At 37.6% G+C, this 18,605-nt stretch overlaps 2 protein-coding genes across 2 annotated transcripts; both read left to right on the forward strand.

Annotated features, from left to right (window-relative positions):
• Positions 1 to 1,909: 1,909 nt before the first annotated feature.
• On the forward strand, positions 1,910 to 6,976 carry LOC122969017 (spore wall protein 2-like; the record flags this gene model as incomplete). The annotated part of the gene is made up of 1 exon (XM_044334580.1): positions 1,910 to 6,976. A coding segment is annotated over one exon (1,761 nt), but the record flags the coding sequence as incomplete, so codon positions are not given.
• A 4,608-nt stretch (positions 6,977 to 11,584) lies between these two features.
• tdgf1 (teratocarcinoma-derived growth factor 1) lies at positions 11,585 to 17,775 on the forward strand. The gene is made up of 6 exons (XM_044333775.1): positions 11,585 to 12,050; positions 12,162 to 12,217; positions 13,055 to 13,282; positions 14,731 to 14,845; positions 15,159 to 15,268; positions 16,614 to 17,775. The coding sequence occupies exons 1-6, from the start codon at positions 12,028 to 12,030 to the stop codon at positions 16,718 to 16,720; spliced, it is 639 nt and encodes a 212-aa protein (XP_044189710.1). The 5' UTR covers positions 11,585 to 12,027; the 3' UTR covers positions 16,721 to 17,775.
• Positions 17,776 to 18,605: the final 830 nt, after the last annotated feature.

Below are 18,605 nucleotides of genomic sequence, written 5' to 3' on the forward strand. Positions count from 1 at the left end.
GGAAACTATCTGAGGTAGAATTTGAACCTGAAGACACAACAGACAGTACGCCCAATACAGTCACCTCTATAATGGTGAGGATAGACGATGTGTCCCTGCCCGGGTGGAGCAATTCCTGGCTGCTCTCTGCAGCTCCACTGAAGGAAGCAGAAGAATTTCAGAGGCGCTTGTGCTCCTGCTGGGGATACAGGCAGCATATCATGTGAGTGACCCATTCTTAATGTTATGCACAAAATGTATTTTTTACTTTGAAAGGTGTATGTCACAGAATGTATGCGAAATGCACCATCAGGAGTTAGAGCACGACAAAATTAATTTTGTGCCATGAAATAAAGAAAATTTGGCACCACCATAATTTGATTTTATCGTTATCAACATATGATTAGGATAAAATGCACCTTTATGATAATTAGATGGCATGAAATATGCTTTTATGCCAGTTGGAAAGTATTTTGTTTGCAATAGACACATTATTTTTATGTAATCTGTGTTATTATTCTGACAATTCAGTTTCAGATATTTCTCAAAGCATACATATTTATGTATGAAAATATATTCTTTTACGACACATGGTGTTCACTTTGTGCAAAAAATGCCCTTTTGGAATATACAGCTTCCTTGGTGCATTTACAGTGATAGATCCAGTGATAGAATTTAACGTACTGTTATATGCGCACAATGAGTGTTAGCTAAAGATGACACTTTTTAGAAAACTGGCAACACAAACTACAGCTTAAAGAGTAACTACACACCCTAATTCTGCTAGTTCCCTCCTTTCCAGCATGTTTAAAAAATGCAGCAGAGGACTGCGCAGGACAACAACTGTAGGTGGTGTGGCCTCATTGCTATGTAGATGCGAGAGGTAAGGGGACTGGAGCTATGACAGTCACTAGGCTCTACAATGAGAGGCTCTCTGGTGTGTGTGTGTGTGTATGTGGGGGAGTGTCAGTACGTAGCCATAGCCATGCTGTATATCATGTTAACGTTACTGTTGTCAGCCCTGAATATCTCATGAAGGTCTGAATATAGCGCAGTTAGTTATTGGTGGACTCATGTGTTGTGTTTACTGCCCCAGGAAAGGAATAAATCTTTGGGTTATTTGTATAACCATGGTTCTCTGAGTAGCACAACGCCGCCTCTCTGCCGTCTCTTATCAGGCTTATTAATGCCTCCAGCAGCTCTGTGTGAGACACACAAACTGAGACTATGATTATCAGTGTTGTGATATTTATACATGGCATGGCAGCAGTGTTTACACAAATTATGTGTGTTATAGAATAAATCACCAGTATTAATATCATATGCCAACATAGACCTATGTGATTATGTGTACAGTGGGAAAAAAAAGACTTAGTGTGTACTTTAAATCATTCAGGATTTCATTCAAACTTCAACGATGAAGTGTTGTGAATTTGCTACATTTTATACCTCTGACAGTCTTCTACCCCAAATCAGTAATTGGGTGATTTCCTACATTCAAAAATCAAAATCTATCAATTTCCTACTGTGAAAATTGATGTTTTATGTTACTTGTTCCTTTAGAAAGAATCCTCATTATTTTACATCAAACTATGGAGACCTAAACCCAAACTAAAATTGTGCCCACAGGCAGCACAAAGTTTCACTGGAGTCCCGTCATCGACACTGTGACATGCTGACGAGGAGACGTAAAAACATAAACCTCCTTCTTACATCACAGCTTGATGATGAGCTCACAGATGCCACAGAGTGGATGGACGCATGGAGGATTCCTAAAATATGGATCCCACCAGAACTAGATGAGACACAGGAGGAAGGAGAAGAGGTGGAGGAGATGATGGATGACACAGAGGAAGAGGAGGAGGAGGAGGAGGAGGAGGAGGACAAGGACGAGGACGAGGACGAGGAGGAGGAGGAGGAGGAGGAGGAGGAGGAGGAGGAGGAGGAAGGAGTGGACAATGAGGAGGACATAGAAGCAGATGAGGAGGAGGATGAAGGAGTAGAGGAGGAGGATGAAGATGAAAATATAAATGAAAAAGAAGGGGAGAAAAGAGATAAGGTGGAGAAAACACAAAAGATACACAAGGAGAAGGAAAACAAACAGGTAAACAAGAGGGATGAGGAGGAGGAGGAAGAAGAGGAGGAGGAGGATGAAGGAGTAGATGAGGAGGAGAAAGAGGAGGATGATGATGAAGAAATACAAGAAGATGAGGCAGTAAGCAAGAAGGACAAGGAGGAGGAAGTAAGTAAAGAGGATAACAAAGATGTGGATGAGGAGGAGGACAGTGAAGGAGAAGAAGAAGACGAAGAAGAAGAAGAAGAAGAGGAGGAGGAAGAGGATGAGGAGGAGGAGGAGGAGGAGGACAAAGAAGTACCTAAGGAGGAGGAGGGAGAAGATGAAGAAATAAACAAAAAGGATGATGACAATAAAGTGCAGAAGAAAGATGTAGACGAGGAGGATGATGAAGAAGAAGAGGAGGAGGAGGACGAGGAGGAGGACGAGGATGAGGATGAAGACAAAGAATCAGACGAGGAGGAGAAGGAAGAAGAAGTGGACAAGAAGGACAATGAAGAACAAGATGATGAGGAGGAGAAGGAGGAGGATGTAAAAGTAAAAGAAAAGGACAAGATGGACAAAGTCGAAAAGGAGGATGAGGAGGACGAAGAAGTTGAGGAGGAGGACAAAATAGAAACTGAAAAGGACAAGGAAGATGAGGTAGAAAAGGAGGAGGAGGAGGAGGAGGAGGAGGATGAAGAAAATGACGAGAATAACATGGCTAAAAACGTAGAGAAGGATGAAGATGAAGATGTAGACAATGAAAAGGAGGAAGCAGGAGAAAACGAGGAGGACGAAGAAGTTAGCAATAAGGAGGAGGGGGATGAAGACGATGAGGAGGAGGAAACAGATGTAGACAAGGAAGAGGAGGACAAAGAACAGGAAGAGGAGAAGAAAGAGGAAGAGGAGGATGAAGATGTAGAAGAGGAGGACAAAGATGAAGAAGTGGATGAGAGAGGCGAAGAAGAAGATAATGTAGATGAGGAGGAGGAGGACAATGACGAAGAGATGGAAGAGGAGGATGAAGAAGTAAATGGGGAGGGGGAAAATGACAAAGAAGACGATGAAGATGAGGAGATGGCGGTCAACACAGAGGAAGACGACCATGAGACAGTGAACAAGAAAGAGGAGGACTTTGTAGTAAAAGAAGAAAAGAAGGAACAGAAGTTGAGAAAACGAACCAAACGCAGGCCGAACGTCCCGCTCCATCTGCAGTTCCACAAACTGAACGCTTCCTTCTCCTCATGGCAGCAGTCATGGATGGTGGCTGTAGCTCACAGAGGAGAAAGTGTAGAGGAGGAGGAAGATGAAGAGGAGAAGGAGGAGAAAGAGGAGTGGTGGGCTTGGAAAAACTCATGGAGACTCTGTCGCTGGAGGAAGAAGGAGGAGGAGGACGAAGTGTTTTGTTTCTCCACTGAGCACAGGAGTCAAAGATGCATGGAACTGATGCACGAAGAGGACGGCATGCCAGAGGAGGAATGGACTCTCAGTTGGAAGATGAACAAGACTGCAGCGAAGGATGTAGACAAGGAAGAAAAAGAAGAGGAGGAGGAGGAGGAGGAGGAGGAGAAGGAGGAGGAGGAGGAGGAGGAGGAGGAGGAAGAAGATGAAGAAGAAGAGGAGGAGGAAAGTTAGTTTTCCGAGTTGTGAAGTATGTTGACATTTTTAAAAATGTTGGAGCTCAGGGAAGTTGGAGGGGCTGGGCATCAAACCTCAGTTCTTATATGAATGTGTTAGAATGTGAAAAAACTGCCAAGAACCATCTGGTCAGATTCAACTTGTTTACTTTGATCAGATACAGTAGTTCCTGATTTCAATCCAATTTTTTGCTTGTTTTAGGCAAAGTTCTTGTATGGCTCATTTGATGGCTTTAATACAACTTGGATTTTATTTGGATTATATTGGTTATGATAAAGAGTGTACATTTGGTTTCAGAGGTTTATACTGCCATAATAATGGTAGTATAAAAAAGAATGCTACCTAAACTACTGTATTATTAATGTACCAAACCTGTTTAAAATCATAGAAAAGAAAATGTCCTTCAGACACTCACAGGGTCGTCATCAGGGCTGTAATAATACGTATGTACTAAAAATTTAAATAAAAAATTTCCACACTGATGAGGTCAAAACTGGTTGGCACTTTAACCAATATGCCCAACTAATTAAAGTCTGAGAGCACTAAGAGTGTCTAAAGAACATTTTCTTTTCTGTGACCTTTTTTTTTTTTATCTTCAAGAGCACCTTAAGGTTCCCTGGACTTATTGCATATGAAACTGAGTGAGCACTTGGCCTCTTCATTTTTGCTGCTTAAAATCATGTTCAGTATCCTTGATAGAGACTTCAAACTTTATGAGATATTTTTGTAGCCTACTTGCATTTTTACTGTGTCCTTTACTGTCTTATCTTTGATTGATGCTCAGTTTTAGCTTAGATTACATTTAAGGTGGGGTGCTTTTTTCAAGTGAGTTCTAGGCTTTGAATGAGCTACTTTTTCTGGCAACACCGCCTGTATGTCGCCTGAGAGGTGGAACCCAGAGCTAAAAAGTCCCCAAATCACTTAATACACCACTTACTGCTGCTCATAAAGCTTATTGCTGTAAGTTCACAGTTCTGATAACATTGTACTCACGAAAGTAATTGCTTAGATCTTGGAATGCCACAACATTGCTAAAAATAGGTCCAACAGGTCAAAAACACAGTCTGAAGATCCTAAACAAATCCTCCGATTATATTTGAAATATTAAAAAAGGCTAATAGTAAAATAATCACCCAAATTGTCTGTTGTAAATATCCATCCCAGTCTATAGATCGACTAGTCGTGCACACAGTGTAAAGAGGATATATTATTGAATTTACGGGTGTTCCCACTTTTAGTTATAATTCTGGAAATAAAGTAGCAGCTAATCTGGCTAAAATGTCAACAATCACCTTGCCACTCATGTTTGCTGCCCCGTTGGACCTATGTTATCTGCAGATCTCAGCAATAACATCAGCAAGTACAATGTTATCATGAAAGCCAAAGCAATGAAAATAAAACCCAAGTTGTAATAAAATGAAGAGAAAATATTTCTCAAAGTAAAAAAGTATCATTTTGGTGCTTCAGAACCCAAGGTATCAGTATTAGCTCTAGTATTGAAAATGTACCCAGCCCTGCAAGCTATCTCTGTCATCTACTCTACTGAAAAGCAGAGAAATCAAAATCATTCGCTGTTTTCTGAAAGAAGAAGAAAACTGTTTTGTGTGTGTGTGTATGTGTGTATGTTTGCTTGAATAGCTAACATACTGTGTACTCTTTTCCCATGTTGAAAACATGACCTCACGAGTTACACTTGAAGGCAGCAATACTTATAAGACCATTTCATTTAACTGAATTGTTTAACCCTATTATTATTCATGTCAAAATGAGTCAAATTTGACCTGAACAGTGTTTGAGGGTTAAAATGTTAAGTTATCGGGTAAAAAGAAGGGTATGAAAATGAAAATGTTTTGATATAAGACAATGATATTATTACTGTCATTATATGAACAGTAATACCGAGGAGTCCACTCTGTCTCTTATACCACTGTAGCTGTTTCCTCTGACCTTGGTCACAAAGAGTTAATGTTAGCTAGCTATCTTCCATTGCTAGAAAGCTAATGTTTGTACCAGTGAACCAAATGTTCTGCCAAAGTTCAACATCACTTCAGCATCAGTTTGACTATACAGTAGGAGTTTACAGGCTTGACTGTGGTGGACAGGAATGATCAAAAATGGGGAATAAACACTGTCCAGGTAAAGCTGATTTCAGGAAAAATGTCCCAAAAGATAAAAAGAGAGAAGAGATAAAGAGATAAAAAAAGAAAACTGAAGAAAGATGGTTACATGAATGTTTGGATGGAGGGTTGAAATCACAGACAACTGGAGAATTCAGCCTACAAATCCATGTGATTTTATTTTCTAATACAAAAAACATGAACTGAACAGTGAGCATACCAGCATCCAAACAGTGTCATGATCCTGTCACAGTGGCTCTATGTTCCTTAGTTGCCATTATCCACCAGTCCACCAGATGCCCTCAGACTTCTATCCCTGTTTTGTGAAGACTGAACTGAGTGGGAGAAATGTTACCTGTGTACTTAAGTTATTTCATGTATATTTTGTTATGCTATGCCAGTCTATATCATCCAGGATTGAATACTCCTGTCTTTGTTTCAGACAGACTTTGCTGCTGCCATCTCATAGTTCTTTTAATCCAGAGTTTATGATTATGAGCTTATTGAATAAATAAGAGGACTGTGTTTCTGGGTTTTTGTTTTTTTGTTTGCCCTGTGTTTTTCCTCCTGTGTCCCCAACGTGCTTTTCCCTCCACACCTGCCCTGCATCAGCCTCGTTAGCCCTGCTCTACTCCCTGTGTCTTCCCCACTCTATCAGCTCCTTTCCTGTTCTATTGTTCCACCTGCACATCATCCCCTTGTCAGTCTAGTTTGTATTTAAGTCCTAGTTTGCAGTTCAGTGTTGCTTGATCCTCTGTTCTGTTTGTTCTGTCTTGTTTGATTTTGCTGTACCTGCACGCCTGAATCTTGATTAAAGAGATATTCTTCTGTTCATACTGGCTGCTTTGTCCTGCGTTTTGGTCCTTCTGCTGCTAGTCTCATGACACACAGAAACTGTTAACATGAGGTAGTGACTGTCTGGGAATATGAAGCACTTTAAGAGAGTTGATAGACATTCAATGGAGAATTTGTCAAAATATGTAGAAAGTGTTGAGAAAAGATGAGAAATGTTCAGTGGTGTAGATGCGAGAGACGATACAGAGATCAGTCTTAACAGTTTGTATAATGCTGTGCGTCTTCACTGCATTATTGTCAAGGAGATCCTGTATAAATGTAAAAAATGACTGCAACCTGTCAAAGTTATGAACCATAAATGGTATGAAATAAAATGGTCTGTGTTGTGTTATGTGATGGTTTATTACACTTTATTTTATTAGGATGCCAGGTAGCCAGACACTTATTCACTTTCTTTCTGATAGTGAGATGACTAGGTCGATACCAATCTTGTGTCTTCATGATAAATACAGAGATGGAGTCTGGATGTGGTTAGCCTAGCTTAGCATAAAGACTGGAAACAGGGGAAAACAGCTAGTCTGACTCTGTCCCAAGGTTAAAAAATCAACACCTCTAAAACTCAATTATTGACATATTGTATCTTATTTGCTTAAACTGTGCATAAACATAAATGAAAAACCACAGTATGTGCTTAAAGGTGATGTTACATGCTGGAAATATTTCTTGACTACAACAGCTGAACACAGTGACTGTGTGCAGCTTCATCAGTGTTCGGCAAGTAACTTTAAAATTTGTAATCAATTATATATTACTCAGTGAAAAAAATACATCACTGTACTAATTAACTAATCAACAGAAAAATAAATCTGTTAAGTTACTTGTTACTATCGTTACTCAGCTTATCTCTGTCAAAGATGCTCTACTCAACTCAAAAAGCCAACCCCAAATTTCCAAAGTAACGCAGCGTTACTGGGATTAGTAACTGTGATGTCATTGGTGAATTTCAAATTATAATCCTTTACTAATTGTTACTGAAAAAAAGCGGTCACGTTATGGTAACACATCACTAACTAATGTGTTACTGTCCGACACTGCTTGTCATCACAGTGAGATTGCCAGGTTTAGTATCATCATATATGTACAGAGTTAAAAAACAAATCCTGTGCTCACTGTATCTGACAGCCTGCGACATCCTCTAAAGCCCCCTAAAACTACAAACTATCGCTTCAACATTTCTTCAATAGTTTCTCCAATCTAAAGCATTTAAATAAAATCTAGATTGAAAAACAGTGAAGTGATCCTTTAACTTCACATTCAGTTTTGTGTTGATTGTGTTAATAAAATCAGCCACCAGAGGGAGACACAGAGTCATCCTGTGGTCAATCTCAACCTGAGTGGAAAACTGACTGTCTGCAGTGTACAAATGTTCTCATGTCACTGCTTTGATTTTTTTTCTTTTTATTTGTCAAACATTAAATATAATCCATCTTTCTGTCTCCTCTTTTGACACATACATGGCCCATGTCCATTATGATGAAGGAACATTTACTTATTTACTTGCTTACTGCTCTTTATGCCTATTGGCATGTAGGGCAGCAACAAAGGACCGCAGGAGTTTTCCAAAGCTCCTTGTGTGGAATGTCGACAGCTTGGAGAAGCATTCTGAGCTGTGTAGCAGGGTAGAAAGAACACAGCTCTGGTACAGTTTTAGCTTGGTGTTGATGCTGTACTAGAGGGACTTCCACACATTGTTCAGCATGCTGAAAGTGTTTCTGGCCTTGCTGAGTCAGCTTTTGATGTCACTGCCTGCTCCTCCATCATATTTAACAGTGCTTCCAATATATATAAACTCCTCTGTTGTGGGTAAGTCCGTTCCATCTGCTTGTATCTGTGGGGAATTTATGTTCAAGGTCATTTGTTTTGTAAAGGTGTTGAGAAAGATGTTTTTTCTTGCACATGGTGATTGATATTTGTAGTCATAAAAATAAATCCAAGATGCATATTCATACACCTAAAATAAGATGCAATTTGTTCAAAACGATATTTAGTTAGTAAATAATTTTGTTTAGCCTGGAGATATTTTCTAAAGATTTAGTGTAGAGGGAAATTTATTTAAGATATTCATGAAGGGAGTCTGATTTGGTAAATTAGTACTTCACCACTAAAATCATATACATCTTTGCATCTCCTGTACATCTTTGTCCTCCACGATGATCCCATTACACATTTATCTTTTTAAAGATAAATGATTGAAAATATCTGACCACATCTTCTTTATAAATATGCAGCTACAAAATAAACGTTAATATGTTTTAGATTCACAGAAAAGCAATTATCTATATTTGTATATTCATTGGAGGGATATGTTTCATTTAGGATATCAATGCATATTTCTTTGCATTTATATCAGCTGACCTCACTTCTCATCCTCCCATCAAAGCACTGCTTGATGTGGGTCGACTTTTGCATGAATGGTTGCCTTGATGTGGGTTGCCATGCAGAAACGACATAAACATCATTTACTACAAAGTGAGTCGATTTAATGATGCTGATGTTCAAAATTAATTTGACCGACTCCATGAAAAAAGAAAGAAAGGAAACAAGTCATGAGCTTTTCTTACAACAGCACATAACCCAAAAGACTTTTCATACTACTCTTGTGAAAAGAAATAAAAGTGACAAATTAGCCTATTTGAAAGAAGAGCCGAGAACATGATGGGAAAAAGAAACTAGGCGTGTATGTGCTTTAGTAGCCATGACAACCACTGCCACCATTTGATTCTACCACCAGTCAGCTGGGAGACACTTTCACTTTTGGCCTCTTTGCATCATCATATAATGATACAGACCTGCTTTGCTTCATATATCTGTGTCTTCCTCTTCCCCTCTGTGTCTTCCAGCAGCCTGAGAGCTTTCACATGCAGATTACCTGTTGTGTTCAGATCAGGTTTTTCCCTCCTGCTGCTGACACTCCTGCTGTGTATTAGCATGAGATCAGACTGCATTGTGATGCTGCACAGATTACAAAATACCCATTTCCACCTCTGATTGTCCCTGTGTGGTCAAAGCAGAGACAGATTAACCACAGCTTGACCTCCATTTATTTCTCTCCAAAGACACGCAGTATATAACCTCACTCATCCATCCGTAACATACTGATGAACCTGTTTCTCACTCAGCAGGAGCAGATGATTCAATGTGGATTTCAGCACATTCACTGACCTCCTTTTTTGTGATTAATTATTACATTTTAGTAAAAATTAAAAAAAAAAAAAACCAAAACAAAACAGGAAAAGTGCAAAAACTAAAACAGTTGTAAAAATAATAATAATAATAATGATAAAAATAATTCTCAGTGATTCCAAACCACACCTTAACTCTTAAACCCACAAAAAGTGAGGGAAAAAGATATTATGATGAAAAATATAATTTCGGCATTCAACCAATCAGCTGTGTAGGATGATTTCCAACAACAGGCAGACAGTTTGCCACTGTGATCACCTCTGATATACTCATACACAGACAGATTTAAAGAGGATTTACCATTCAAAAGAAGAAGAACTTAAAAAAGATCTTAAGATTGTGGATAAAGAATTTTTTCCTCCATCTTCAAACATTTCTGGGCAGTGTCAGACCATGTGGATCTAAGCAACAAAAACTACAATCTGGTTATGATATGGGCCTAATTAGATAAAAGTGATTTAACTGATAAATGTATTGGAATCTATAAAATCTGAAATACCTTCATGTATTGTGCAGTATGTGGTGCTAAATTGAAACAATTAATATTGGTGTCTGGGTTAAAAATAAAGCACTTATAAGAGTGGAAAAAATAACACACTTTTAGAGACAAACTGAGTGTCTGTGAAGACATCTCACTATGATACTATTATTACCTCTATGATGATGCATGAAGAATTGGATCATGTTTAACTAAAGTGTAATGGGATGCCTTGTAAGAAGTGATAAAAGTCTTTTTATTTCTAAAAGTTTCTTAAACTTATTCTAATTAATTGGATTTTTCAAAGAATCTCAAGTTCTTTCAATGAAATAGCTGCTTATAAAATCAACTAAACTCAAGTAACATTATCTCTTTTATATTTATTCTTCATTAATAGGACAAAATTACATTCCTGAAAACTTTGTGGGAAATAATTAGGACCAAAGTGATACCAAGCCCTCTTTACACTGCCAGAAAAAAAACATTCTGGTGGCAAAATACTAAATTCTTAATTGACTTTTTCCACATATTTTTCAGCTGACCTGAAAGTAGTTAAATTAAAATGTACTGAGAATATAAAAGCCTACAGCCTGATAAATATTTCTAAATAATATGTAACATGAGATTAAGGTATGAGAAAAATGAAGGAGATTAAAGGGAAGGAATCTTCAAATGAAGTTTCTTCTTGTTGTCTGCAGTGAACATGTTTCCTTGAAGGTGGACTTCCTTTTAGCAGCAGGCTCATTAACATGTGAAGGTATAGCTGGATGGGTGAGTGAGCTTGATATACATGTGTATGAAGAGAGGGAGAGACAGAGAGAAGAGGGGGGTGTTGGGTGAGAAAGAGGGAAAGTAGAGAGTGGGGGAGAGGAAGAGAAACATGAGAGCAGACAGAGACTGAATTTTATTCTTTCACCTGCAGACAGAAATACTGAGTCTGAAGAATGTTTTTCTAAATATAACCTGAGGATTTTTTTTAAAAATTCACTATTTACTGAGATCCCAAAACTTTAACTAATATAACATTTCTCGACTCAGGAAAAGATAGAAGAGCTTTTATGTCACTGTTTCAGTAATTATAGTCGTACAATATATAAATTACGTCAACAGACACATCAAACATTATGCTTTTTCTTGCCTTCATAAATGTTGTCTTCAGTTTCTGCCAGATTGTACTGATAGAAATACTCTTCTGCTAAAAATATCACACTGAACTGAAAAACCAAGATCTACTAACATGTTTTATTTAGATATTTTACATGTTTTTTTTATTGCAAAAGTTGTTTTTTTTAGGACAGTTTCATTATTGTTGATCCTGAGCTCTTTCAGACAGACGGAAACATAGAGATTAGGAATGGGCGGGACTTCCGGAGCCCCTCCTCCTCTATGAGAGTCACCTGGACATCAGAAAACAGCGAAGAAGAAACCAGCCGAAGTGAAACAGAGTGACGAAGGTTGAGAGAAGACGCGCTGGAGGAGGACTGACTGCACTGACTTTATTCCTGCACAATTAAGGAGAGTTGTTTTGAATTTTTTAACTTTTGGGCGTTTTTAAACAATCGGCGGTGAACTGAAGACACAACTCAGTGCAGGAAATTGGAAATTGGTTTTGTCACAATTTGTAAGGACAATTGTTTCAAAGTTTTTAAAATTTTATTCTCGCTGTGACTGAGAAGAAAAATCGAGTGTGTTGGATTTTTTTCCTGCATCCATCTAGTAGAATGAGGTGGACGCAGCTGCTCAGGTGAGTCTAGAGGTGAAATGAACCTGTGATGTAAAGAAATTAAACATAAATCATTGTGAATATTTTGGGAGTCTTCCTGTTGATACAGTGTTACTGTTTGGATGTTTTCAGGGTTGTGATCTGTGCTGTGATCTGTCTCCACTCTGCTGCTGCTCTGCCTGCTTCAGGTCAGTTTATCATATTAACATTCAAACATCTTTCTCATGTGTTAGCTGCTGATGAGTATTTGATTTTTTTAAAAAATATTTGTTTATTTTCTATATTTGATAATAAGGAAAGTGAAGTTTGTTCAAAACAAAATTAAATGACAGAATCCATATCTGCAAAAACTCTTAATTTTAAGTTATATTCTAAATATATCAAGAATAAAACAATATCATTTAAACTTGCAGTCATGCTGGTAAACTTGCAGTTGATTTGAACATATCAGTTTTTGTGTTTGTGTTTGTGATTTTAGTTTTTTTGATGAAACAATGTGTGTGAAAATGAATTTAAAGGACCGATGTTTTAGTAAATTTGAGTTTCTTTAGTACATTTTTACTGACAATCCTCAAATACGGTTTGAGATTTTCTGACATATTTTTCACTGTTCTGGACAGCCATTGGTTTCCATTAATTTCCATATGAAATTAAAAAAAAGAAGAACATGAATACTTATACAAGTTATGACAGAAAATACTGAACACTTGATTATCACTCTGGTGGATTTACACAACTCAAGCAAAAAGTCTGCTAATTGATTTACACACTGTAGAAATGTTGAAAAATATCAATTTCAAGATTTCAAGTGTTGATCTATGTTTTCAGTGATCTCACTTGCTGTCTCAGTTTTTCAGACTCCATTGACTTTATGCAGATGTTAGTGGGACAATCTGCTTTCATTCAAGACAACTCCAACCGTCCCCCCCGCCCCCCTTCTTCTTTACAGTCAGTGTGTTTGAGGATGATGTCTCTGACTATGAAAGTCTAGATAACATCTGATGTTACTGCCTTTTATTTTTCAGGCTGTGAGGGAGACGAGTGCAACAGAGGCCAGACCTCCTCTTCATCCACCTCCTCATCTTCATCACCTTCTTCTTCTTCTTCTTCTTCTTCGTCTTCTTCAGTGGTGAAATCCCCTCAGACCTCCCAGGACTTCCTGGGTCAGTTTACCCAGGTGAACTCACCAAACAGCGGGGACCGTAAACACCGTGACGCCAGCGCCGTCCTGCCCTTCATCGGCCTCACTGGCAGTGAGTTCACATTTTACTAATGTACACACAGATGGAGGCTGCAAACCCCCCACCCACCTGAAATACCAGCTAAAACCCGCAAAGTGAAGAATTTCCCACTTTACACAAAACAACAACTGTATCCAGACATAATTTAAAGTTACACTGTGGAATTTCTTAAAAAGGCAAACAGTATAATAAAAACATTTTTTTCGACACAGTGTCCTTAAATTTTACAAACTTCTGGCCATAAGAAGTTTGAAATATATAAATGAGAAACTACAACAACTTAACAAATGTTTTCTTCAGAATTTATTCCTGGCAGAGAAGGAAAGATTGTTCGCAAACATCTTTAAGACCATCATGTAAAGAAACTCTGAGAAACTGCTTTAACGAATGAAATGAAATGAAAAAGTTGAATAATTAAATATAAAAAAAAAAATCCAGATTCATAAAAGTTCTTACTGAATTTTCTGCGTGTGGGCTGGAGGATCAGCTTGGACTCATGACTTCAGTGTTTCTTAAATCCCAGCTACAGTCCTGGTTCACATCTACTGTAGAGAGTAAACAGGTCAATACATTAGTAAGAAACATGAAACTAGAATTTAAAAAAATCCTCAAAATAAGCTTTGGATAGATCTCTCCTGCAACAGCAGACTTTTTAACTTTATTTTAAGAAGGAAAAACACTGTAAACTGTACATTCAGGACAGGTGATGTAAGTTCTTGTACTTATTGAAAGAGTGCTCAAGTTAAATTTCAAATTGCTTATGCAGCAGAATTTGTACGTTCTACCTCTCTTGATATTTCCTGCAACATAAAGTGATCCAGATCAAATATTTAAGTACAGGAATGAGGCGAAAGACGTCCACTACAGAGGTTAAGTAGGCTGCTCATGTCACATTTATCGTAACAAAACCGCTATGATCACATTTTTAACAACACATGTTAAAGTAAAAGTTCTGTCTTTTCAAAAAAAAAAGACTTTCTTTAGTACAAAAATCTCTCAGACTGCTCTCTAAATGCTTTAATGAGAAGTTGTGTCAGACTGAGGAACTTTCTGGAGTTTTCAGGCAGTTGTCAGTTAGCTTTAGTGTTTTTCTGCTATTTTCAGATGTTTGTTCTTACTCTCAGTGTTTGTCTGCTGATGTAAAGCAGAGGAGGACAAGAATGTGCTGTCAGATGGAGACTCTGGTTTATGTCACAGATAGATAGAGGGAGAGAGGCTCAACCTGAGGTCTGGGGGCAGTGCAGGGACTGTGACAAAAATACAATAAAAACACAAATGACAATAAATGAAAAACAAAGTAGGAGCAAATAAGAGAAATAAATGAATAAAAATACAATAAAATAAAATGAAATTGAACAAATCTAATTGTTTTATGTTTGTCTTAGTACAGTTGAGTTCTGTATATGGAACTAGATTTAGACCGATTGTTGAGGTGTCTTCTTATTTTTCTTCTTATCCAGCTGCTGAGCAGAGTCGTAGCTGCTGTAAGAACGGAGGAACCTGTATTCTTGGCAGCTTCTGTGCCTGTCCGCCGTTCTTTACTGGGAGGAGCTGCGAGTACGACCAGCGTGTCAGGTAACGACAACACAACAGCACTGCTCACTGGTCTGCATTTACATTCAGCTTCTAACAGGGCTGACGGCTCCAGAGTCGCCCTTTAGTCTGAGACATTTAGCTCAAACTCCTTCATTTTAATGTGTTTGAGAGAAAAAGTCTTTTTATAGATGCTCAAATCAAAGTGAGTGTTGCTTATGTCAGACTGCATATTGAAGTACAATATGTAGTCAAACATGCGTAACTGCACATCTAAGAGTCTTAAACTAGCAACTTTTTCAAGTAATATAGTGTTTCCATAGTTTAGTAATTCCTATTTTATCTGTCTGTGCAGGAGCTGTGGATTGATTCCTCATGGCGAGTGGGTTCAGAAAGGCTGCTCCTACTGTCGCTGTGGTTACGGCATCCTGCACTGCTTCCCCCACGTCTTCCATAAAGACTGCGGTAAGATACACGTGTATGAAATGACAAAGTTTCACCTCTGCATTTCTGAGTAGGCAGGCCTGATTTGTTGATCAAAATCATTCATCATATTTTTTTTTTAAAGATTTAGATTGGTTTCAGTTTATTTCTATGAAAATCAGACAGACTTAAAACTTCATTCAGTATTTAGGTTTAGTAGATTTTTTTTGTTATCATCATGTCGTGATGGAGTTAAGAGCTGTGATTGTGTTTTAAAACTCTCCCTGTGTTCAAGAAGGTGCAGAGAGTCAGAGTCTGTTCAGTCATTCCTGTGACAATCAAGTATTTCCATGTGAGTTGCTAGTTTTCCGTGCGTATTTCCATGTCTATTCACCAACTGAGGTATTATTCAGGTGAATGGACGGCAAACTTTTTTTTCAATAAGGGTGTGGACGACCCGTTGACGCCCAGCAGTCAGACCATAAGTTTAAAAACTGTCGTTCACACGTTGCATCCCTAAAACAAAACCATCAGGGTGTTCACAGTAAAGTCCTGCAGAGTGTAAATGACCCTCTGAACGAGCACAGACCCCACCTCCTCATTTACAGTTCAAGGCTTTTATTCCAAAATGCAAAACATTGTTAACTCCTGTACAAACATCACACATTAACCCACCTAAATATGAAGATGTTTGAAAAACATCTTTCTTTCTTTCTTTCTCACCAAAATAAGAGCATTTCTAAAACAATCCTTTTGATTGGGTAAATGTTAAAGTGCCAGCTTATAGTTAAAGTTTTGTTTTGTTTTGTTTTGTTTTAATCAAACAGGCCACATTTTTTAAAGATTTTTCATAAAGTTCCAAATACAAAAGGATCAATCATTAAGTATCAGGACTCTATGTCAATAAATGTGATTATAAGTGGGGTCAGTGCATTAATAATACAGCAAATTGCATAGCATGTCTAACTTTTACTGCATATGTATTTTTTGCCTTAAGAAACCAGGATTTCATTCCCCCCACCGTTCTGAAACCAAAACTACACTCTTGCCAAATAAGTAAAAAAGTATAAGTTAAGATGAAATTAGATAAACAATATTGATCCCACTCAGAGAATTTGAAGATTCACAGCAGCAAAAAGAAGTAAAGAACAAAAATAGTATGGATATCATCTGTCATCTTAAAAAGGTAGAATATTATACCCACATTGAGCATCTACAATATACAGAATGACGCACTGAATAACAAAACAGTAAAAAATAAAAAAATGCTACAAAAAAATAAGACAAAATGAATGAAATAATTAAATACAAAAAACGTACTTGAGATCGGTGCTGAATGATGAATCCAGTCCTTCATTTATTTTCTGTTTCTTTCTCTGGTTTCCAGATGACTCCGAGGAGGTGCGTTGGTATCATTCGTCAGCTGTCCGGACGGCTCAGACTGGCTGCTTGCTGTATCTAACGCTGCTTTTTGTCCTGCTCTCGTTCCTCTGATGGTTTTTAAAAAGCAGCTGCTGGACAGAAACACGAGGAGAAATGGGAAACACTGAGCTGTGGATTTCTTAAGCTGCTTCTTCAGGACTAAAGATCAGTTTCCAAACCCAGCCTGAGCTTCATAAGCTTTTATAAAAATCCTTGGTTCTTTCCAAATGCCACAGCAGTGGAGGAGTCAAGAGTGAAGACATGCTGCTTTCAAGTATCCCTAAAAACAGACACATCTGCATTTTAAACTCTATAGTTAGAACATGTTGTGCTTTCTGGGGACATACAGAAGGTCTTCTGCATTAACTCAACTATTCATACTGCATTACATTTTTGACTCTACCACCTTTTAAAGGACGAGCCTATGAAAGGTTTAGGGATCCTGCTGAGGAATGAAGGCTAAATGGACTCAATCTGGACCTATATTACATTTTCAAGCAGATTAATTTATTCAAGCAAGAAAAGCATTTCAGCCAGTGTGTTTGGACTAATTCCATTTGCTCCCAGCGCAGTTGTTTCTCTTATTTTATAGAAGTTTCTAGATTTCTAACATTTAGGAATCAATAACTGACTGAAAGATATTTTAAAACATACGATTTTAAAGTGTCAATTTTAACGAAAACCATGGACGGCAACAAAAACAATGATTACAACATGATATTTATCTAGTTCTCCAACTGTAGACACATATTTAAATGTGTGCATGTTCAGTCTCAACAGTTAAAGCGATTATAAATTCTTCCAAACTCTGTTATGTCCCTGCTTGTTGTTTATTTTCCTTCCAGTGGAAGGTTGTCTGTGAGTCTGTGATGTCTGGAAGAAATGTGAAGCAAACTGTACATAAGAGTTTTATGGAAAATATGTTTTTTTTTTTCCTTGTAATTTTAGGATCTGCTGCATGATTTTTTTCTTTGTAAAGGAAGATGCAGAGTTTCTTGTTTTTTTTTTACTTTGTTTCTTCTGTCTGTTTGCACAAACTGAGCTGAGGTGACATTTTGTCCTTTAAATATAACAGGGTAAAACATGTATGCATTATGTGTTTATTAAAGATTTATTGTTGTGAGAAACAGAAATGACTTTGTCCCTTGCAAAACACACATATACACATTTACAGTGTCATTACAAACATGACACTGAAAGTGACATGGGATTAAACTTTTGGCTATATTTTTAACAGCCTGATAACATTTAATAACTTACAGTTTGTTTAAAAAAATACTTACAAATGTTTCAATCTAAATATTAAAATAATAAGTTTTCATTTTAAACAGAATCTTTCTTTCCTTAAAACTCTTGTCTCTCCTCTCACTCAGTTATCTGTAGGTATTTCCAGTGGGAGCTGCTCTCCCTCTGTCTCTTATCTCCAGAGTTTATTGATGAGGTTTGGATTGATTATCTGCTGCTCTCTTATCTTAGACAAACACATCAGCTGTTCTGCAGTCTGTCAGCCCACCAGCTGTTACAGCTTGCAGCTCTTAAACTGATAGGCACAATAATTATATAACTTTAAAAAGGTTAAAATAAACGATCATTGAAGGATACTTCTACTTCTATTACAACTTGGGCCTTGTGTTCATAGTTTAGTCAATTATTTCTATTAGTCATATTAATATTGTACTGTTGAATCTAAAAACAATGACATCACTACAAAGACCTCTGATGGATCAAGACACTCGGATCAGACAGGTTGAAATGATGCACAAAACTATGAAAATAATAGAACAACAAACCAGAATTGTGCTTTGATACTAAAACAGTTTAACATGTCCTTCCAGGAACCATTAAATGATTGCAGTCACAAAAATAAACACAAATCCAACCATCTCACCTCCCACATTATGGGATAGGATGTGGAAAAGGAGTAGATGAAGAAGAAAAGTGGACAAATATCAGGTCT

The sequence above is a fragment of the Thunnus albacares genome, chromosome 18 (assembly GCF_914725855.1).
Source record: "Thunnus albacares chromosome 18, fThuAlb1.1, whole genome shotgun sequence".
Lineage (NCBI taxonomy): Eukaryota > Metazoa > Chordata > Actinopteri > Scombriformes > Scombridae > Thunnus > Thunnus albacares.